General features: G+C 40.4%; 1 protein-coding gene across 3 annotated transcripts in view; it reads right to left on the bottom strand.

The window, feature by feature from the left end:
- The window catches only part of ADCY2 (adenylate cyclase 2), a 459,805-nt gene that overhangs the window by 131,214 nt on the left and 309,165 nt on the right, over positions 1 to 19,426 (bottom strand). For all 3 annotated transcript variants that reach the window (XM_030551678.1, XM_030551679.1, XM_030551680.1), the window contains 2 exons: positions 18,546 to 18,657; positions 13,078 to 13,205 (listed from right to left, as the gene is read on the bottom strand). In XM_030551678.1, the coding sequence (XP_030407538.1) occupies positions 13,078 to 13,205; positions 18,546 to 18,657 (240 nt within the window). The remainder of the gene's footprint in view (positions 1 to 13,077; positions 13,206 to 18,545; positions 18,658 to 19,426) is intronic.

Genomic DNA, 19,426 nt, shown 5'->3' with positions numbered 1-19,426 from the left:
CCTGGAAAGCAAGGGTGCCCTTTGCTTGGTAAAATGACTGCACTGGACCTTAAGTGGGGGAGAGGGACGAACATTGTCTGGCTCTCTGAGGGAAGAAGTATAGTGCTTTATGGGTGGGAGGTGAATGAGAGGCTCAGGAGCTGCTGCAAAGTAGAGTGTCTCAGTGTGGTGACACTGACTCATCCCCTGGTGACTGGCAGGGCTGGGGAGTTGATAAAGGGCAAACCTGGCGGGAGAAGTCCCTTTTCCACAGATCAGGTGGAGCAACATCCATGCTCCCTCCCTTTGGAGGTATCAAAATACTAGGTTTGGTCAGGATCTGCTGAGGGCATTCTGCTAGTTGCTGCTTTCTAGATGGGCTGGGAAGGAATTTTTCCCTTACCACAGACTGGCCAAGGTGGACTGGATTTTTTTTTGCCTTCCCTACAGCAGGTTCAGGGTGTGGGGGGGCTTTGTTATGGTGAGTAAGGAAGGGAATTAGGCTCTGATGTCCAGGGCCGGCGCTTCCATTTAGGCGACCTAGGCGGTCACCTAGGGTGCCAGGATTTGGGGGGAGGAGGGTTTGCCGCCCTTGGTGGCAATTCGGCGGCGGGGGTCCTTCCGCGTTCCGGGTCTTCGGTGGCAATTCTGTGGCGGGTCCTTCACTTGCTCCGGGACCCGCCGCTGAAGTGCCCTGAAAACCAGGAGTGCGGAAGGACCCCCCTGCCGCAGAATTGCCACCAATGACCAGGAGCGCGGAAGGACCCCCGCCTAGGGCGTCAAAAACCCTGGCGCCGCTTCTGCTGATGTCACAACTTGTTATGTAAGTTTGGGGTGGATGTCCAGTGCAGATACACCACAGGGAAGGGATACAGTGACCTAAAAAAGCAGATGTTTGTTAAAAGACTGTAATGGGGGAGGGTAATTCAGGGCTCCTATTACTGGCACGACATGGATCCAACCCCCCTTCCTTATAGCCCAACTTAACCCTCATTTGGGGACGGGGGGAGCAGAGGGGTTGTACGGTCCCAGCAATGGGTTGGCTGGGGCACCTGGATGGAAAAAGCGGGGGGTGGGTGGGGTGAGCTGGCGAAACTGAAATGATCATGAAGTTACCTGTACTGTACACTTTATCTGCTGGGTAATCCCAGACATCTAATAATAAAGTTCTGGCCTGATTAAAACCATATCAAGTGTCTCCTGTCCTTCTTTTGGTATAACTGGACAATATAAAATCTTATCACTGAAAAGAACTCTATTAACTGTCTTTTAGGTCTCATCTAGGGAGATTGCTTAAAATCCAGAAAGTATAAGAATACAGCTATCATAACACCTGGATGAACTCTCTTATCTGCCTCAAGAAACCAGTTATTGCAACTGATAAATAGAATAAATACTTTTATAAATATACTTTTTTCCTAAATTGCACCCTGTTCCCAGTAAGCTAAATACTTGTCAAAAGTATATACGTGAGTTAAAACCTTATTAACACATTAAATGTATGTTGTGTACTTGTATTTAGCTAACAAGATTAGTCTTAGTTGTCTAGAAGTTTCTCCAAATCAAAAAGGAGTTGAGAGCATTGAGGAACTCATCATAACTAAGCCTAGTACTATTTGTAATGGGAAACTGGGCTTCTCTACAGCAAAAATTATTGTGAGAAACCAAAAGTGTTTCAAAGATTTAGCCTAAAAATCATACAGCTTTTGTGATCAAGAGAACTGAATATTATGTTTTGGGCTTAATGTGCGATATCCTTGTAAGAGGCAATGGCTGGCTATAAGTATCTCTTGGTCAACATAATTTTGAACTGAATTGACATTCTTTGATAATTGAGTTATTTGTCTAAATTTCTAAATTCTGCTGTAGAATTGTTTGGTTGAACTGATGTGAACAGTCCTATAATTCCAGTGGCATATAAACTTGGTTGGAAATAAATAAGGATCCATACTTAACAATCCACAATTCCATGCTGATACTAAAATCACCTGCCCAGAGTAGTATAGAAGTTTCCCACTGTAATAAGATCTTGAATTAGTGAACTGATTCATTATCTCTTGAAAGTTGTAACTTCCTATTTTGAGTTTATTTTTTAATATTGTGAACTCTATCACCTAACCATCTTTATTTTGCTTTCTGTAATTTCTTATCAGCTTTAAAAGCTCGTTAATTAAACTATTTAATCAATGTGTAGTTTATAATTTATTTTTCTCATACAGACAGCTGTTTGAAGTGTTGTAGCTCTGTTGGTCCCAGGACATTAGAAAGAAATGATGAGCGAACTTCTGTTGGTGAAGAAGACTCTCTCACCAACAGAAGTAGGTTCAATAAAAGACATTACCACACCCTGCTTGTCTCTCTCATACAGAGAACAATTGTACCTCAACATTTGGACAGTATTATTACCAAAAACACTTGTATGGAATCATCAGTGCACTTAAGATCTTCCAAAAGAAAATACCGGAGATCCTGTTGCACCTAGAAGTGGTAGTTGCTAATATTGGATGGTATTCTTGCATATGACAAAAGAGCAACATGATACTATAATGTTCAATGACAAAAATATTTCATTGGAAACAATGAAATCCATAAGTTTCAAGTTCAATAAATACTTGATGTACCATAAAAAACTGAAAGTGATGTAAAGGGGGAAGACACACTTTTATATTTGGATTTAAAAAAAAACATTAAGGAAATGCACCCTCTTGATTCCATTCCAGTACTGAAAATAATATTATATATGATTCACCAAGTAGGAAGATATGAATCCAGCCTTTCGGAAAGGCTACATCCCTTCAATGAATGTCTGATATGCAAGAGCACTTCCTATTCTATCCATCTACCTACCCACTCAGGTACCTCTGCTGGAGCATACCACAAGAACAGGTATCCAATAGATCGAAAGAATTACTGTCTCAAGAATCAATACCTAAGTAACTTAAGTTACATCTGTGATGCCACTAAGCATGGATGACTGGATGCCCGTAACTATGAATTAGGGGGAGTATTACTGAAAGGTCTTGAAGGTTAGCCAAGACCAGGTATGCACAATCTTTAGAAACAGTATTATGTATGACAGGTGCAATCCATAGACACAGTGTACCTAGTAAGTTCCAGATAGTGGTTAATACCATGTATAGATACTCTTTGAATGCAAGGGATGCAGAAACATTGCAACTAGAAATTGAAGCTTACAAAAAAGCTGTGTAATCTTTAAAACCAAAGTCCAATTCACTGTTACAACAAATCACACAGACCACTACAAAAAATCTGGACATCCAGATGGTGTAATATTTTATGACACATTGGAAGCTTGCCAAACAGTATTTGGACTTTATTACTAGTGGTGAGTTATTGAACATAATTAGTATAAGAACATATTAATAGTTGTTTAAGTGCCCAAAACATCCTAGAAAGAGACTAACATGAACTGAAGTATTTGCAGGACTCACTCTAAGCACTAGCATTCCAAGCATGTGCTTGGGGCAGCTCTTTTCAAGGGGCAGTGCTCTGGCCTTTTTTTTTTTGCTGAGTATTTGATTGTAATAGTAGAGCACTTCCACAAATATTTAAATTTGTACATTTGTGATGTTTCTACCTTGAAACACTGCAATTAGATCTCTGCTTAACGGATGGGCTGCCACATTCTGCACCAGCTTCAGTTTCTGAATGAACAGGTTTAAGATAAGACTCTCAGTTGTAACTGAGACATGCTCAGTGAAGCTAAGGAAAGATGGGGGAATAGGACAAAGGTGACTCCATGACATCTTTGCATTTCTCCCATTCTCTAAATTGTCTGTCCCAAGAGTTATTTTGGAAGCCAGAGATAAGAACACCCCAGTCATACCCCATACTCCCTCAGGAATGCACCAGGAGAATCCTCAGATGCTGGCTAAACCATTTTCCTGACTGCTTTCCATTGCTACAGCTTCAAAAATAATCCTTACCTGGATCGATAAAAATCAATATTTTTAATTGATTTTGAAAAATTTAAAGTAAATATAATTCAATTTGAAATTGATAACCTATGTTAAGGCCTAAATATATTATAATCTCTTAAAATCATTTACATTACATACAAAATACAAAATACAAAAACAAACAAAAACAAAACCAAAAAACTACCCCAGAGATTAAGCAGTACATGTCTGCTGTTTTTAAAGAAACTCAAACCACAGAACTGGTGAAGTCACTAGCTTAGTATCTGGAACCAGAGTTTGTTGAAGTGCTAAACCAGCTTTTGATAATAGTCTTTTCTGCAGATGGAAAGAAAATATTTTCTTCATTTCAGTTTATTCAGCTAGTTCAGTTCATAGATTAGTTCATTCAAAGTTAAAGAAACCAATTGGGAGTTGAAAAAGCAAGAAAGCTTGTTTTCTTCTCCTTCCAATCTATGAATAAAAACTAGGTCTAAGAAGATAAGAGCTATTAGCTGTAAAATCCTGAAGGACATGGTGAGCAGAAACAATTAGTTCAGTTCATTAACTACATATAATACATCCTTTGATTAATAAATCAGATAGTTTTTAAATGCAAAACATAAAAAACCTATAAAAACTAAGAATCTGAATAAAAGTAAGTATAGTTACATACTGTATCCTCCTGGTTGGGGATGAGGGGTTGAAAGAAAAGAAAAGGATGTACCAAATTTAATGTAAAGGTTATATTTTAAGGCTGTCGATTAATCGCAGTCAACTCATGCGATTAACTCAAAAAATTAATCGTGATTCATCACAGTTTTAATCACACTGTTAAACAAGAGAATATCAATTGAAATGTATTAAATATGTTTAGACGTTTTTCCACATTTTCAGATATACTGATTTCAATCACAACACAGAATACAAAGTGTACATGGGTCACTTTATTATTATTTTTTATTACAAATATTTGCACTGTAAAATGATAAAAGAAATAGTATTTTTCGGTTCACCTCATACAAGTACGGTAGTGAAATCTCTTTATCATGAAAATGCAACTTAAAAATGTACATTTTTGTTACATAACTGCACTCAAAAACAAAACAATGCAAAACTTTAGAGTCCACAAGTCCACTCAGTCCTACTTCTTCTTCAGCCAATCACTAAGAGAAACAAGTTTGTTTACATTTACAGGAGATAATGCTGCCCATTTCTTATTTACAATGTCACCAGAAAGTGAGAACAGGCATTTGCATGGGACTTCTGTGGCCGGCACTGCAGGGTATTTATGTGCAAGATATGCTAAACATTCATATGCCCATCCATGCTTTGGCCACCATTCCAGAGGACATGCTTCCGTGCTGATGATGCTCATTAAAAAAATAATGTGTTAATTAAATTTGTGACTGAACCACTTGGGGGAGAATTGTATATCTCCAGCTCTGTTTTACCCCCATTCTCCCATATATTTCATGTTATAGTAGTCTTGGATGATGACTCAGCAAATATTGTCCATTTTAAGAACACTTTCGCTGCAAATTTGACAAAATTCAAAGAAGGTACTAATATGAGATTTCTAAAGATAGCTACAGCACTTGACCCAAAGTTTAAAAATCTGAAGTGCCTTCCAAAATCTGAGAGGGATAAGGTGTAGAGCATGCTTTCAGAGGTCTTAAAAGAACAACACTTTGATGCAGAAAAAACAGAACCCAAACCACCAGAAAAGAAAATCAACCTTTGGCTGGTGGCATATGACTCAGATTATGAAAATGAACATGCATCAATCTGCACTGCTTTGAATTGTTATTGAGCAGGACCTGTCATCAGCATGGATGCATGTCTTCTGGAATGGCGGATGAAGCATGAAGGGACATAGGAATCTTTAGCACATCTGGCATGTAAATATCTTGCGATGCTGACTGCAACAGTGCCATGTGAACGCCTGTACTCACTTTCACGTAACACTGTGAAGAAGAAGCAGGCAGCATTATCTCCTGCAAATGTAAACAAACTTGTCTGTCTGAGCAATTGGCTGAACAAGAAATATGACTGATTGGACTTGTAGGGTCTAAGCTTTTACATTGTTTTAATTTTGAATGCAGTTATTTTTGTACATAATTCTAAATTTGTAAGTTTAACTTTTATGATAAAGAGATTACACTACAGTACTTGCATTAGATGAATTGAAAAATACTTCTTTTGTTTTTACAACTTAAAGTGAGCACTGTACAGTTGGTATTCTGTGTTGTAATTGAAATCAATTTTTTGAAAATGTGGAAACATCCAAAAATATTTAAATAAATGGTATTCTACAATTTTTAACAGTGTGATTAATCATGCAATTAATCACAATTAATCTTTTAATAGCATGATTAATCAAAATTAATTTTTAATTAATTGACAGCCCTATTATATTTAGTTGCAAATAGAATGTTTTCCTGGTTACTAGCTAATGAGACTCAACCTTTCTTTAGGAAAATAACTAAAAAGTACAAACGCAAAACACAATTAAAACTGGTTATTTAAATCAAGGTTTCCTGCTTGCTGATATAAATCACTTTAATTTATATCACTCCTCCCTGATCCTTATTTTTCTTGTATAAAATTCTCAGGTCTAAGTGTAATCTCTCTGAGATTTCAATCACTTCACATTTAGATTCCCCTATTCCCAGTTCTAATTATTCTTTCAGAGAATAAACGGTGCAACCACGTATTAAAAGAAGAAAGAAAGATATTATTCAGGGTATCTACAAGTCTAAGGCTCGATTTTTCAATGGAGCCTACAGGAATTAGGTGCACAAGACTCTTTTGAAAATCCTAGCCTAAATACTTACAGAGTAAATAATAATAATAAAAAGAGTAAAAATGAACCAGATTTTTTACAAAACCTCACCATACCTACCAAATAACTACATCTAAGAAAACTAAAGCAACAATCATATAAACAGCTAGCACTTATTTTCCTAAGTGAAGTGTATTAAAAGAGATTTTCTTAACACAGTCTCTTTCGTGCGTAACATACATTCAACTAAAGGAATGGTCTGTTAAAGACACACAGCTTTCATTTCTCATGTATCCATTACAGGAGAAGTAGACTTTTCCAAACTCAATTCTGGCTACTGAGACTTTAACCTATGAGCCGGTAGACCCATCTCCTCATGAAATGCTGTCATAACCCCAGACTCTCCAAGCCCAGGAAAGTCATTTCCATCCAAGACAGAATAGCTCAACCAGTTCAGAATAAAAAAACAAAAGCTGTGGTACTAGTCCAAAGAAAGGCTTTGGAATTCAGTTACAGAATTTAAGGCCAGAAGGGACTACTAGATCATCTAGTCACAGACAACCAACACCATGCAGCCACCCTCACACCAACCCAACAACCAGAATTAAACTACTTCCCTATTTCTCCTGGAAATACCTTGCCTATTACATTCTAGGATCACATTTGCATTTTTCACATTAGCAATCACACTAGTGGGTCATTGTCTATCTGTTATCTACCAACACACCTAGGCCTCTCCCCTTGTCTGTTACTTTCCAATGATGAACCCACTGCTTACGCAAGAAATTCTTATTGGTCCCTAAGTGCATGACTTTGCACGTTTTACTATTACATTTTATCCCATTTCTATTACTCCTTTCCTCAAGATCATCTAATTCTTCCTGCATAATATTCTGATCTCCCACTGCCCTGATGCCTTTCAACTTTGTGTCATCATCAGATTTCATTAGCATACTCCTATTTTTTGTGCCAAGGTCATTAATAAAAATGTTAATGAAGGTTTGTCCCAAGAGCAATCCTTGAGGAACTTCACTAGTAACCTCTCTCCAGCCTGTGACAATTCTCCTTTTCACACAACTTCGTGTCATCTCCCTTTTAGCTGCTTGTCATAAACAGATAGCTAAGGGTTCATGTCTCTTTCACCTGGAAAGAAGTAATCTGAACCACCTGATCAGAGGACCAATCAGGAAACAAGATTTTTTTCAACTCTGGGTGGAGGGAATTGTGTGTCTGAGTTCTTTGTCTTCTGCCTGTATGCTCTCTCGGATGAGAAGTTTTTCTATTTCCTGCTTTCTAATCTTCTGTTTCCCAGCTGTGAGTACCAAAGATCAGATAGGGATTTATATGTTCTTTTGTATTTACATGTCTATAATTGCTGAAGTGCTTTGAATTGTATTCTTTTTGAATAAGGCTGTTTATTCATATTTCTTTTAAGCAATTGACCCTGTATTTGTCACCTTAATACAGAGAGACCATTTGTATGTATTTTTCTTTCTTTTTCTATAAAGCTTTCTTTTAAGACCTGTTGGAGTTTTTCTTTAGTGGGGAACTTCAGGGAATTGGGTCTGCAGCTCACCAGGGAATTGGTGGGAGGAAGAAGTCAGGGGGAGGTCTGTGTGTGTTAGATTTACTAGCCTGATTTTGCATTCCCTCTGGGTGAAGAGGAAAGTGCTTTTGTTTCCAGGACTGGAACTACAGAGGGTGGACTCCCTCTGCTTAGATTCACGGAGGTTGCTTCTGTGTATCTCTCCAGGAGCACCTGGAGGGAGGAAGGGAAAAGATTTATTTCCCTTTGTTGTGAGACTCAAGGGTTTGGGTCTTGGGGTCCCCAGGGAAGGGTTTCGGGGGGACCAGAGTGCCCCAAAACACTCTAATTTTTGGGTGGTGGCAGCAGTACCAGGTCCAAGCTGGTAACTAAGCTTGGAGGTTTTTCATGCTAACCCCCATATTTTGGACGCTAAGTTTCAAATCTGGGACTAGGTTATGACATGGTGTTAGCGGTGGGAAAGATAGAATCCAGAAGCCAGTAGGAATATTATATTTTTCTTTTCTCTGCTAGGGGCTTTTTAGCAGAGAGAAACAATTTGGTTTTAAAAGGAAACCAGAGAGAATTTTTTTTTCTGCTCTCTCTGGCAGTTTTGGCTTGCATATTAAGCAAGGAACCATTAAGCTGTGACAAACAGGTCTTTTGTGACAATAGCACTCCCATTGAGAGTCATTACCAGCACTATATACATGCAAATAAAGTGGTTTTTCTGGTTTACTTTACATTGAAAACAATTAGCTAGGAAGAAAGGGAAAAAGGCACTGTTGCTAGGCAGACCCCAGGAGGCAACAGAGCCTGCAGTTCAGAAGATAAACACCGGAGGGCACCCCAACACAAGAAAACAGGAACCATGCCTACCAAGACAAAAATTAAGGCTGAAGAACAAATCAAAGACGCCGACCACAGGCGTGATATGGAAAAAAAAATACAGGAACTAGAAATAAAACAAAGAGAGATGGAGCTAAGAGAAAGAGAAAGAGAGGCAGCTTACAAAAGAGAGCAAGCCGTCAAAGATGCAGACCACCAAAAACACCTGGAACTCCAGAGGGAAACCCACTGACAGGCCATGGAATTAGAAAAGGCTAAGCAAAACACAGCCAACCCTAACAACCCTGCGCCAATGATTGTTCCACAGCACAGGAAATTTCCCACCTACAAGGCAGGTGATGACACTGAGGCCTTCTTGGAAAATTTTGAAAGAGCCTGTCTTGGGTACAGCATCCCTGAAGACCAGTACATGGTAGAATTGAGGCCACAGCTCAGTGGACCTTTAGCAGAGGTGGCACCTGAAATGCCTAAGGGGAACATGAACAACTATAAACTTTTTCAAACCAAGGCCAGATACAGAATGGGGATAACCCCGGATCATGCCCGTCGGCGTTTCAGAACCCAAAAGTGGAAACCAGATGTGTCATTTCCCAAACACGCCTACTATGTTGGGAAAAATTATGAGGCCTGGATATCAGGACACAATGTTAAATCCTTGGAAGAACTGCACCTCCTCATACAAATGGAGCAGTTCTTGGATGGTGTTCCTGAGGACATCACACGGTACATACAAGATGGAAAACCCAAAAATCTCGCTGAGGCGGGGGAGATTGGAGCCAGATGGATGGAAGTGGCAGAAAGCAAGAAAGCTACGGTCAAGGGGAATGAATATCCCAAGGGGCACACCGACCATAAACCCTACAACTGAGGACAGCCGAAGACCCCACATACAACCCAAGTAAAGCCACAGACGCCCTATTCTTCCACCTCACCAGTCTCCAGTAACTCACCTCGGCCCAGTGACCCATCAGATGGAAGATGCTTTAAGTGTAATGAACTGGGACATATCAAGGCCAACTGTCCAAAGAACACCATCCGAGTGCAGTTCATTACACCACCATCACACCAAAGATCCCCAGACCCAGATGCCTCTCAAATACCCTTGGAGCGAAGGGAAAAATTGAGAGTGGGCGGAAAGAAGGTTACTGCGTGGAGAGACACGGGGGCACAAGTGTCAGCTATCCACCAATCCTTCGTAGACCCCAAATTCATCAACCCAAAGGCCAAAGTGACAATTTACCCCTTCATGTCACAAGCTGTAGACTTGCCTACAGCTGAACTGCCTGTCCAGTACAAAGGCTGGTCAGGAATGTGGACTTTTGCAGTCTATGACAATTATCCTATCCCCATGCTACTGGGGGAAGACTTGGCCAATCAGGTGAAGAGGGCCAAGAGAGTGGAAATGGTTACACGTAGCCAAACCAGGCAAGCTTCCAGACCCATTCCTGTTCCTGAGCCGTCCACAGACACCCCATCTGTGTTACCAGAGATCCCGACAGAGGTAATGGATCCGGATTCCATGCCAACCACTGAAACAGCCACAGCACCTCCAGTCCCAGGCCCGGAACTGGAACAGTAACCAGCACCAGCAATTGCAACCACATCTTCAACCTCAACGCCAGAGGGCACCAATGAGCCAGAACTGGCAGAAGCAACAGACAGCCATACCCAAAAGGCTCAGCCAGAGCCTGAAAGAACCTCAGGTGCACCAGCGGAGAGCGGTTCACCAGCAATGGAAACAACCCCATCACCTACATCGCTTCCAGAGGGACCAAGCCCAAGTCCACAGTCTGAGGAAGAACTGGTGACCCCAGCCTCAAGAAAACAGTTCCAGACTGAGCAGGAAGCAGATGACAGCCTTCAGAAAGCGTGGGCGGCGGCACGGAGCACTACACCACCTCTCAGCTCTTCTAATCGATCCCGGTTTGTTATAGACCAAGGACTTTTATACAAGGAGATTCTTTCTGGTGGACACCGGGAAGAATGGCAGCCGCAAAAACAGTTGGTGGTTCCAACTAAGTACCGGGGGAAGCTCTTAAGCTTAGCTCATGATCATCCCAGTGGCCATGCTGGGGTGAACAGAACCAAGGACCGGTTGGGGAAGTCCTTCCACTGGGAGGGGATGGGCAAGGACGTTGCCAAGTATGTCCGGTCTTGTGAGGTATGCCAAAGAGTGGGTAAGCCTCAAGACCAGGTCAAGGCCCCTCTCCAGCCACTCCCCATAATTGAGGTCCCATTTCAGCAAGTAGCTGTGGATATTCTGGGTCCTATCCCAAAAAAGACACCCAGAGGAAAGCAGTATGTACTGACTTTAGTGGACTTTGCTACCCGATGGCCGGAAGCAGTAGCTCTAGGCAACACCAGGGCTAACACTGTGTGCCTGGCCCTAACAGACATCTTTGCCAGGGTAGGTTGGCCCTCCGACATCCTTACTGATTCAGGATCTAATTTCCTGGCAGGGACTATGCAAAAACTGTGGGAAACTCATGGGGTGAATCACTTGGTTGCCACCCTGCACCACCATCAAACCAATGGCCTGGTGGAAAGGTTTAATGGAACTTTGGGGGCCATGATACGTAAATTCGTCAACGAATTCTCCAATAATTGGGACCTAGTGTTGCAGCAGTTGCTGTTTGCCTACAGGGATGTACCACATCCCAGTTTAGGGTTTTCACCGTTTGAACTTGTGTATGGTCACGAGGTTAAGGGGCCATTACAATTGGTGAAGCAGCAATGGGAGGGGTTTATGCCTTCTCTAGGAACTAACATTCTGGACTTCGTAAGCAACCTACAAAACACCCTCCGACACTCCTTAGCCCTTGCTAGAGAGAACCTAAAGGATGCTCAGGAAGAGCAAAAGTTGGGTGGTGGCAGCAGTACCAGGTCCAAGCTGGTAACTAAGCTTGGAGTTTTTTCATGCTAACCCCCATATTTTGGACGCTAAGGTCCAAATCTGGGACTAGGTTATAACACTGCTTCCTTAGCAACCTTATAATTCTTGCACTAATCTCCATCTTCTCTAATTTAACTATCAATATTAAATGTATTACTGTTGCCCAAATATATTAGATCCACTACCTTTCCCTTATGTAAAAAATCAGATATTTTCTCAAAGAAAAAAATATTAGGTTAGTCTGGTATGACCTACTTGTGGTAAATCCATGTTGTGATACATACCCATTAATTTAACTATTAGTTTCTTCAGAATGTGTTCTTAAGCTTTTTCCTCTTTCTTACATATAGGTATGATTTACCTATTCTCCAGTCATACACAAACTGACAGATTTACTAAAAAATCCTTGCTACTGGACTGGCAATCTCATGGAGACCAGATTCACCAATACCAGCTGAGCATTCTGTTTAAGTAAAGCTGACATAAACCTAGTATAACTGACAGTTTGGGTGTTTTTACAGCTGTTTTGAATTGCTGGAGCAGTGCGGAAGCCGTTGGAGTGCATCTGTGAATCTGGCCCTTAGTTTAAAACTCTAACCATGGGAATCCTTTGTTTTAACCAGCCCTGAAAAGCTTCATTGTGAATAACTAATAACAGAAATATTTAACAGAAATTGCTGATAACAGGAATTTAATTATTATCAGTAATAATAATTTTAAAAGCCTGCCTACCATGAAGCTGGACTAAAAGAACCTTGTGTATTGTCTCACTGGATTTGTCATAGTCCATCTGTCCTCATTTGTAATCCCCTTCATTCTCATCACCATCTTTGTTGTTGGCCAAATAACTAAATCGTTCCTCCAAAAAGGTGACCCGAACAAGACACTGTATCCAAATGTGGTCTAACTCATACTTTATACAATAATGGGACTATATCCTTAGCTTGACACAACTTATTTCAATAACCTTCGACTGCTGCAGACAGAGTCAAGATTGCCATTTTGGATCTGCACTTGAAACATGAACACAGAGCTACTGAAATATATAAACCAAAAGTAGAACTGCAGATGGAAACGAATGACATTTTTACTGTTGATAGAAGTCCAGTTACAAAATCACTGCACTTACTTTATGGCTTCACACATGTCCAATCCCATTTTCACACAGTTCTTGGCATGATTTTGAAGAGATATAGGTAGTCCAGACACACAGTAGTAGCAATCACCTAAGATTTTAATTCTCATACATTCATTTTCCTGAAGGAAAAAGCAAAATCAATGAGAAGATAGTCACATGACAAATTACATAAACAAAATGACTAGTGCCTGGATTTATGTTATATCATGCTATATGTTACATCTCATGATATACCGGTAACTATAATAGAAAAATCTTGTTAAGGAAGAACAGGATCTCACTGAGTAGGTTAAAAAGGCTGTTAGAGAACAATGTGCAACTTAGTCTCTCTCACCCACTTTCCTTCGCATGTGAAACCAGAAAAGGGCATAGCCTATAGCATGTGTATATAGTATTACTTGGCTACTGAGATTTATAAATTTAAATTAAAAAAATAAATGTCCACAAAATCAAATTAGAGCAACCTTTCCGGGACATGTCTGTAATTAGAAACCCAAGAAATATGGTCTTCTATACTTGAGACCCTGTGGAAATGTTTCTAAATGCCTCCTTGGTTTAACAATCAAAATTATATATTATAACCTCTGAACTCCTTTAAGGCAATATAAAGAGTCTATCAATACTTGACAGCATTAAGATTCATCCAGTCAGAAGATAGTCTGCCATATTAGTAAGGCACTTTTACATACTTCACGAGAGTCCAGTCAGGGCTGAACATCTATAAAAGTAAAATAAAATAAATAATATGAATAAAATGAGAGGAAAATCCTCTTCATTCCCATTCAATTTTTTTTTAGCAGAAATCATGATAATATGGTAACTCAATGATACTTTGACTGAATGAGTCATTTTTGCTCTTTTATCATCAAGTCTCTCAAATAATTTGTTGGAAGAGCTGAAGCTACTATTGATAAAATGTCAGGCCATAGACCAAGACAGGAGAAACCCTTAAAAGGATATATGTGAATGAGAGAAAAATTATTTACTTGTTCCCATAATATAAGAACTAGGGATCACCAAATGAACTTAATGGGCAGCAGGTTTAAAACAAATAAAAGGAAGTTCTTCTTCACACAGTGCACAGTAAACTTGTGGAACTCCTTGCCTGAGGCGGTTGTGAAGGCTAGGACTATAACAGCATTTAAAAGAGAACTGGATAAATTCATGGTGGTTAAGTCCATAAATGGCTATTAGCCAGGATGGGTAAGGATTGGTGTCCCTAGCCTCTGTTTGTCAGAGGGTGGAGATGGATGGCAGGAGAGAGATCACTTGATCATTGCCCGTTAGGTTCACTCCCTCTGGGGCACGTGGCATTGGCCACTGTCAGCAGATAGGATGCTGGGCTGGATGGACCCTTGGTCTGACCCAGTATGGCCGTTCTTATGTCCTTATGATTTTGCTCTTTTTGGAAGCTTCTGAATTCCTTCCCCTAGCAAAGAGGATGGAAACAGTAAGCAGATCTGTGAAACCTCATGACACGATTTAGCATCTCATTCTTATATAGGAGGTACATTAGATCCTGATAGCTCTTTACTTCATATTATTGCTGATTGTGCACCCTCTTCCCGATCACTGGAACCTCTCACCCACAGCTCCAGGCCCTCCCATCTACAAGCTGACCTAAAATGGAAGTTTCTGTAACTAAGTGTTTGGTATCTGAGTTAGGACATGTGTATGTGTATTGCCCTAGTGTCTAGTGGCCAAAGCATGGCTTCGGGCCCTGCTATGCTAGGTGCTGTGCAAACACACAAAAGAATGATCCTCTACTCTACACCACTGGAAGCTAATCTTTGTGTAAGGGGGATTCATTCAGTGTGGGTATTTGGAAGTAAGATGGGCTTGCAGTGTTTTGTACTACTAGTTAATTTACAATAGTTATTTGATCATATTTTTCAGTTTTCTACTTTCAGTTTTTTATTCCTTGTTAATTTAAATAAAGCTGTTCTGGGAGGACTGTCAACATTCTGTTTTTATTGTCCTTTTGTGTGTGCTTTAACCCAAGTCTTTTAAAATATGTTTTCACTATGAGTACTGCACTTCAAGTTGCACATGTGCTCCATAAGCTGAACACCAGCTAATTTTTCTTTAGCAGCAGCTATGCAGTCTGTGTAAGTGCCCTCCTCTCTCCTCATGCTTTGCACCACGGGAATAAAGAGGACTTCCAGACTTTCATCATCTTATTTCCTTCTCTAACATTAGCTCCCAGTATGGCTGACAAACCAAACACTCTTGCCCTGCCCCCTGTCTCACCTCTTCCCCAAGGCCCGACCTCTTCTTTGAGGCTCAGTCCCCACTCACTCCATCCCCCTCCCTCTGTCGCTCACTCTCCCCCACCATCACTCACTCACTCATTTTCATCGGGCTGGGGCAGGGGGTTCGAGTGTGGTAGGGAGTGATGGCTCTGACTGGGGATATGGGCTCTGGGATGGGGCCAGAAATGAGAGGTTCAGGGTGCAGGAGGGGGCTCAGGGCTGGGGCAGGGGACTGTGGTACAGGGTGCAGGCTCCAGGAGGGAGTTTTGGTGCAGGAGGGGGCTCAGAGATGGGACAGGGGTTGGGGAGGTTGGAAGAGGTTTGGAATGCGGGCTCCGGGTGGCGCTTACCTCAGGTGGCTCCCTGGAAGTGGCAACATGTCCATGATATGTATTTTCACATTCATGACATATATTTATATTTGACATTACAATACATGTCACTGTTTCCCCATCGATTTTCATTTAATGAAAATCGATGGGGATACAGTGTACTATGCAGGATCGAAGACAGTGAGAGAAAACGGTTTCATTTATATTACCCAAAGAGACATCAAAATGTATGCTTGGATATAATTCAATCAGACACAGAATCATTAAAATTTGCTTTCAAACAAAGTGAGTTAATGTGCTGACTGTACAAGTTTAGCCCCAATGATAATCTGCTGATTTGATCAATGACTTCTCAATGAATGAAGTGACACTCATTAAAATACCAAGCAGAAACATCACCTTCTTAACTGGAGATCTGAACAGAAAAGTTAGAGTGGAAAGCTCTTATAAAGAAGTAATGGGAAACCATGGTCCTAGTTTATAAAATGGGAGAAAAAGGCATTTACTTGAATTTTGCTGCTCTTATCATCTGGTCATTACAAACACCATCTTCACTCAACATTCTACATGTTTCTATACCTGGAGGTCGCCCAATGGCATGACAAAGAACCAAATAACAATACATTAAATGATATAATAAAAAATAATGATAAAGGGATGCTGGGGATTGAGCAGCCAATGGACAAATACTTTCCCGACTGCAGACCATCAAACATTAGCTTCAAAAACAAAGTTAAAACTTAAAAAGGTAAGAAGATGTTCAGCAGGACCACTGCATCTGAACTTGTCCAGAATTAACAAAAATTACATGACTTCTGCCGAGAATGGTTTTGAGGAATCAAGGTGCAAGAAGAGAAAAATCCAAATGAATTTTGGTATAAAATGAAAACTATCATGCTCAAAGCTGCCAAAGTAGATTAATTTAATTATCTGGGATCATTCATATCCAACCAATGAGGCTGCTCCAAGGAAGTCTGAAAAAAACTAGGGATGGCTTGCTCAGCCATAGACTCTTTTGAAATGGTGGAAAACCTGTGGCATCTTGAAATGTATGAAGGTTTGACTGGTAGAAAGCTTCATTTTTTCCACAGCAACATACATATGTAAAATACTGGGAAACTAATGTTGCTGACAAGAGGAAAATTTAAGTCTTTAAAATGTGGTGCTGTCAAAGACTCCTGTATTATCTCCTAGATGGAAAAGATGAATGCTGAAGTTAGAAATATTATTGGAGAGAAGCGGACTTACTCTTGGAAATCTACAGGTGCAAACTTATGTAGTTTGGGCACATCGGGCCCGGGTAGAGATGGAAATAATCTCAAGAAAGTTATCATGGAAGGAATAGTAGCAGGTCATCATAGTAGGAGATGACCAACAAGGAGATGGATAAATGGAGTATGGCAGACCACTGGGAGGTCAGCTGCTGAGTGTGTGATGTTAGCAATGAATCAAGAATGCTTCAAAAAATTCTGTTATGTCTCTAGTATTCAGACATGAATAAATGGACTTTACATTATATTTACAGCAACAGGATAATGGAGAAAAGGGTCACCATTATGAACTTTAGGCAGTAGATGCGCTTGTTCAGTTCTCTCAGGTCCAGAGTTGGTCATTATCCCCATGTCTTCACATGGATGAGAAATTACCTCAAATAGAACTCCTTTCTGTAGCAGATACTAGTTCTATTGCCCTCCGCTCAAGGATCAAGTCTGCCTCCAGCAGAAGAATGCTGTCATGAAAGGGATTCCCAAAAGAGAAGGGACAAGGAGGTGGGGGCTGTAGAGAGAAGAGAACTGGATGGTGTACCTGAGAAGATGACCTCTTGTACCCATCTGTTGGGCATGATTTCTGTCTAGGCAGATAGATAGTTGGAAAGTAAGCCTTTAAAGGGAGGAGAAAAAACAGAGGATTTGTGCAGCTTCAGAGGGACAGTTGGTGTGCAGCTCTCAAAGTTCCAGTTAAAACAACTTCTGCCTCTTTTCAGAGGGCTTGGGTGGGGAACCTTCCCTCTTGTCCTTATGGGATCACTCATATCTCCCTTCTCCATTTCTGCCCTATCTTTGCTCTCCAATCTCTCATAGTCAGAGATGGGAGTGGAGAGCACAGAGATCTTAGAGCAGCACAGAACAGTAGAAACATTCCTACCTTCTTCAGGCTGACTTAGGGTGGGTCAGTCATAGGTTACCCCCACCTTCATGCCCTACTCCCTAGGCAGCTTAGTTTTATTGGGAACAACCTGCAGATACTACAGTGGAAAGGAACCAGACCCCTGTTAAACTAATTCCTAACTAACTATATTAAACTCTAAATAAGAAACTATAAACACTATAAATATTTATAAACTCTTTAGGAAGTAGAAGTCAGCACATAGACTGAAGCTGCATTCTAGTTCATGAGGGCTAATGAGGAACTAAAATGGCGATGATCCAGCAGCCTCATTTATTCCCTCATTACAAAGCATAAGGAAAGTGGGGACGCATGTGCAAACCACACAGAGACTGCTAAAGAAAAACTGTCCAGTGCATGGAGCACGTGCACAAACTGATGTGCACTACACAATCACTCAAAGAAGAAACATTGTTCTCATTAGTGCAAGAGGGTTACACTGAATTTCTCTGTAACGTTTCAGAGGTCACTAGTCCCTGAACTCCGCAAGTTGAAGCACTGAACAGTCTCCATATTGGAACAAGTTTCATCCTCCTGGAGAATCTCCACATGGTTTCAGTACACTCTCCTGCTTAAAGCCTGAGCATTGCTGCCCAGAAGACTGTGCCCTTGCTAAGAGGAAAGAGTGTAGCGTTCCCATGAGGAAAGCATTGCACAGTAATAATAAACAGCTGTAGCAGAAATGAGAAAAGACCTAGCAGATAATTACCTTTGCAATTTGATCAAACTTGCCAAAGAGCTCGTTAAGCATGTGCACCAGTTCTCCAGGTGAGCAGTCACTAGCCAGTCGAGTGAATCCTACAATATCAGCATACAAAATACTACAAAGGAAAGGAAAACACACTTGCTTATCAGTTTCCCTACCTTTAGAATAAAGACGTATTTACCCCTAAACAAAATCCAAAAATAAGTGCTCAGCACATTGCAGAATCAGGCCCATATGCATAAATCAAGGTGCTGCTCACAGCTATTTATTCACAGCTCCTTAAAAATCTTTTTTCAACTTTGTGTGACAAGGCAATGACATGCCATTGCACTGAGACATAATCACACATGCTTCACAGAATTATTTCTTAGTTCATACTATGCTCCTTTCATGGGCACACTTTGTTGTGCCTAACTAGAGGATCCAGATCTTTCCAGTAGCAGGTTTGGAAATAATTATTAAAACTTTAATTTCAAATATATTTCAGGTTTCTCATTATATAATTTCTAAAACTACTATAATGACCAAAAAGGGTCATTTTCTCTGAAGTTAGCTGGGTAGATTTATGTTAACTCAAGAGATTTGAATTCTGACAAGGTTAACTCAGCCCTTCCTCCTTTTGAGTCATGACTTTTGTATTAGCTCTTAAAAACTGAAGACCTATAGGATGGTTAAAGAGAAAGGATACTTTAGAGTAATTTCAATAGAAACCTATTACTTCATATAAATCTAATTTATTTCATACTTATTGAATGCTATAGGTTTTAGATATGTATCAAGTGTTTATTACCTATTTCTTATAAGCAATCCAGGATAAAAAAAAACAGACTATCTAATCTTATCTTACCCTTTCAGCAAATTGCTAAGAAGATGAGAATATCATA

Source organism: Gopherus evgoodei, chromosome 2, assembly GCF_007399415.2.
Source record: "Gopherus evgoodei ecotype Sinaloan lineage chromosome 2, rGopEvg1_v1.p, whole genome shotgun sequence".
Lineage (NCBI taxonomy): Eukaryota > Metazoa > Chordata > Testudines > Testudinidae > Gopherus > Gopherus evgoodei.
This window is presented reverse-complemented; position numbering and strand designations above follow the sequence as displayed.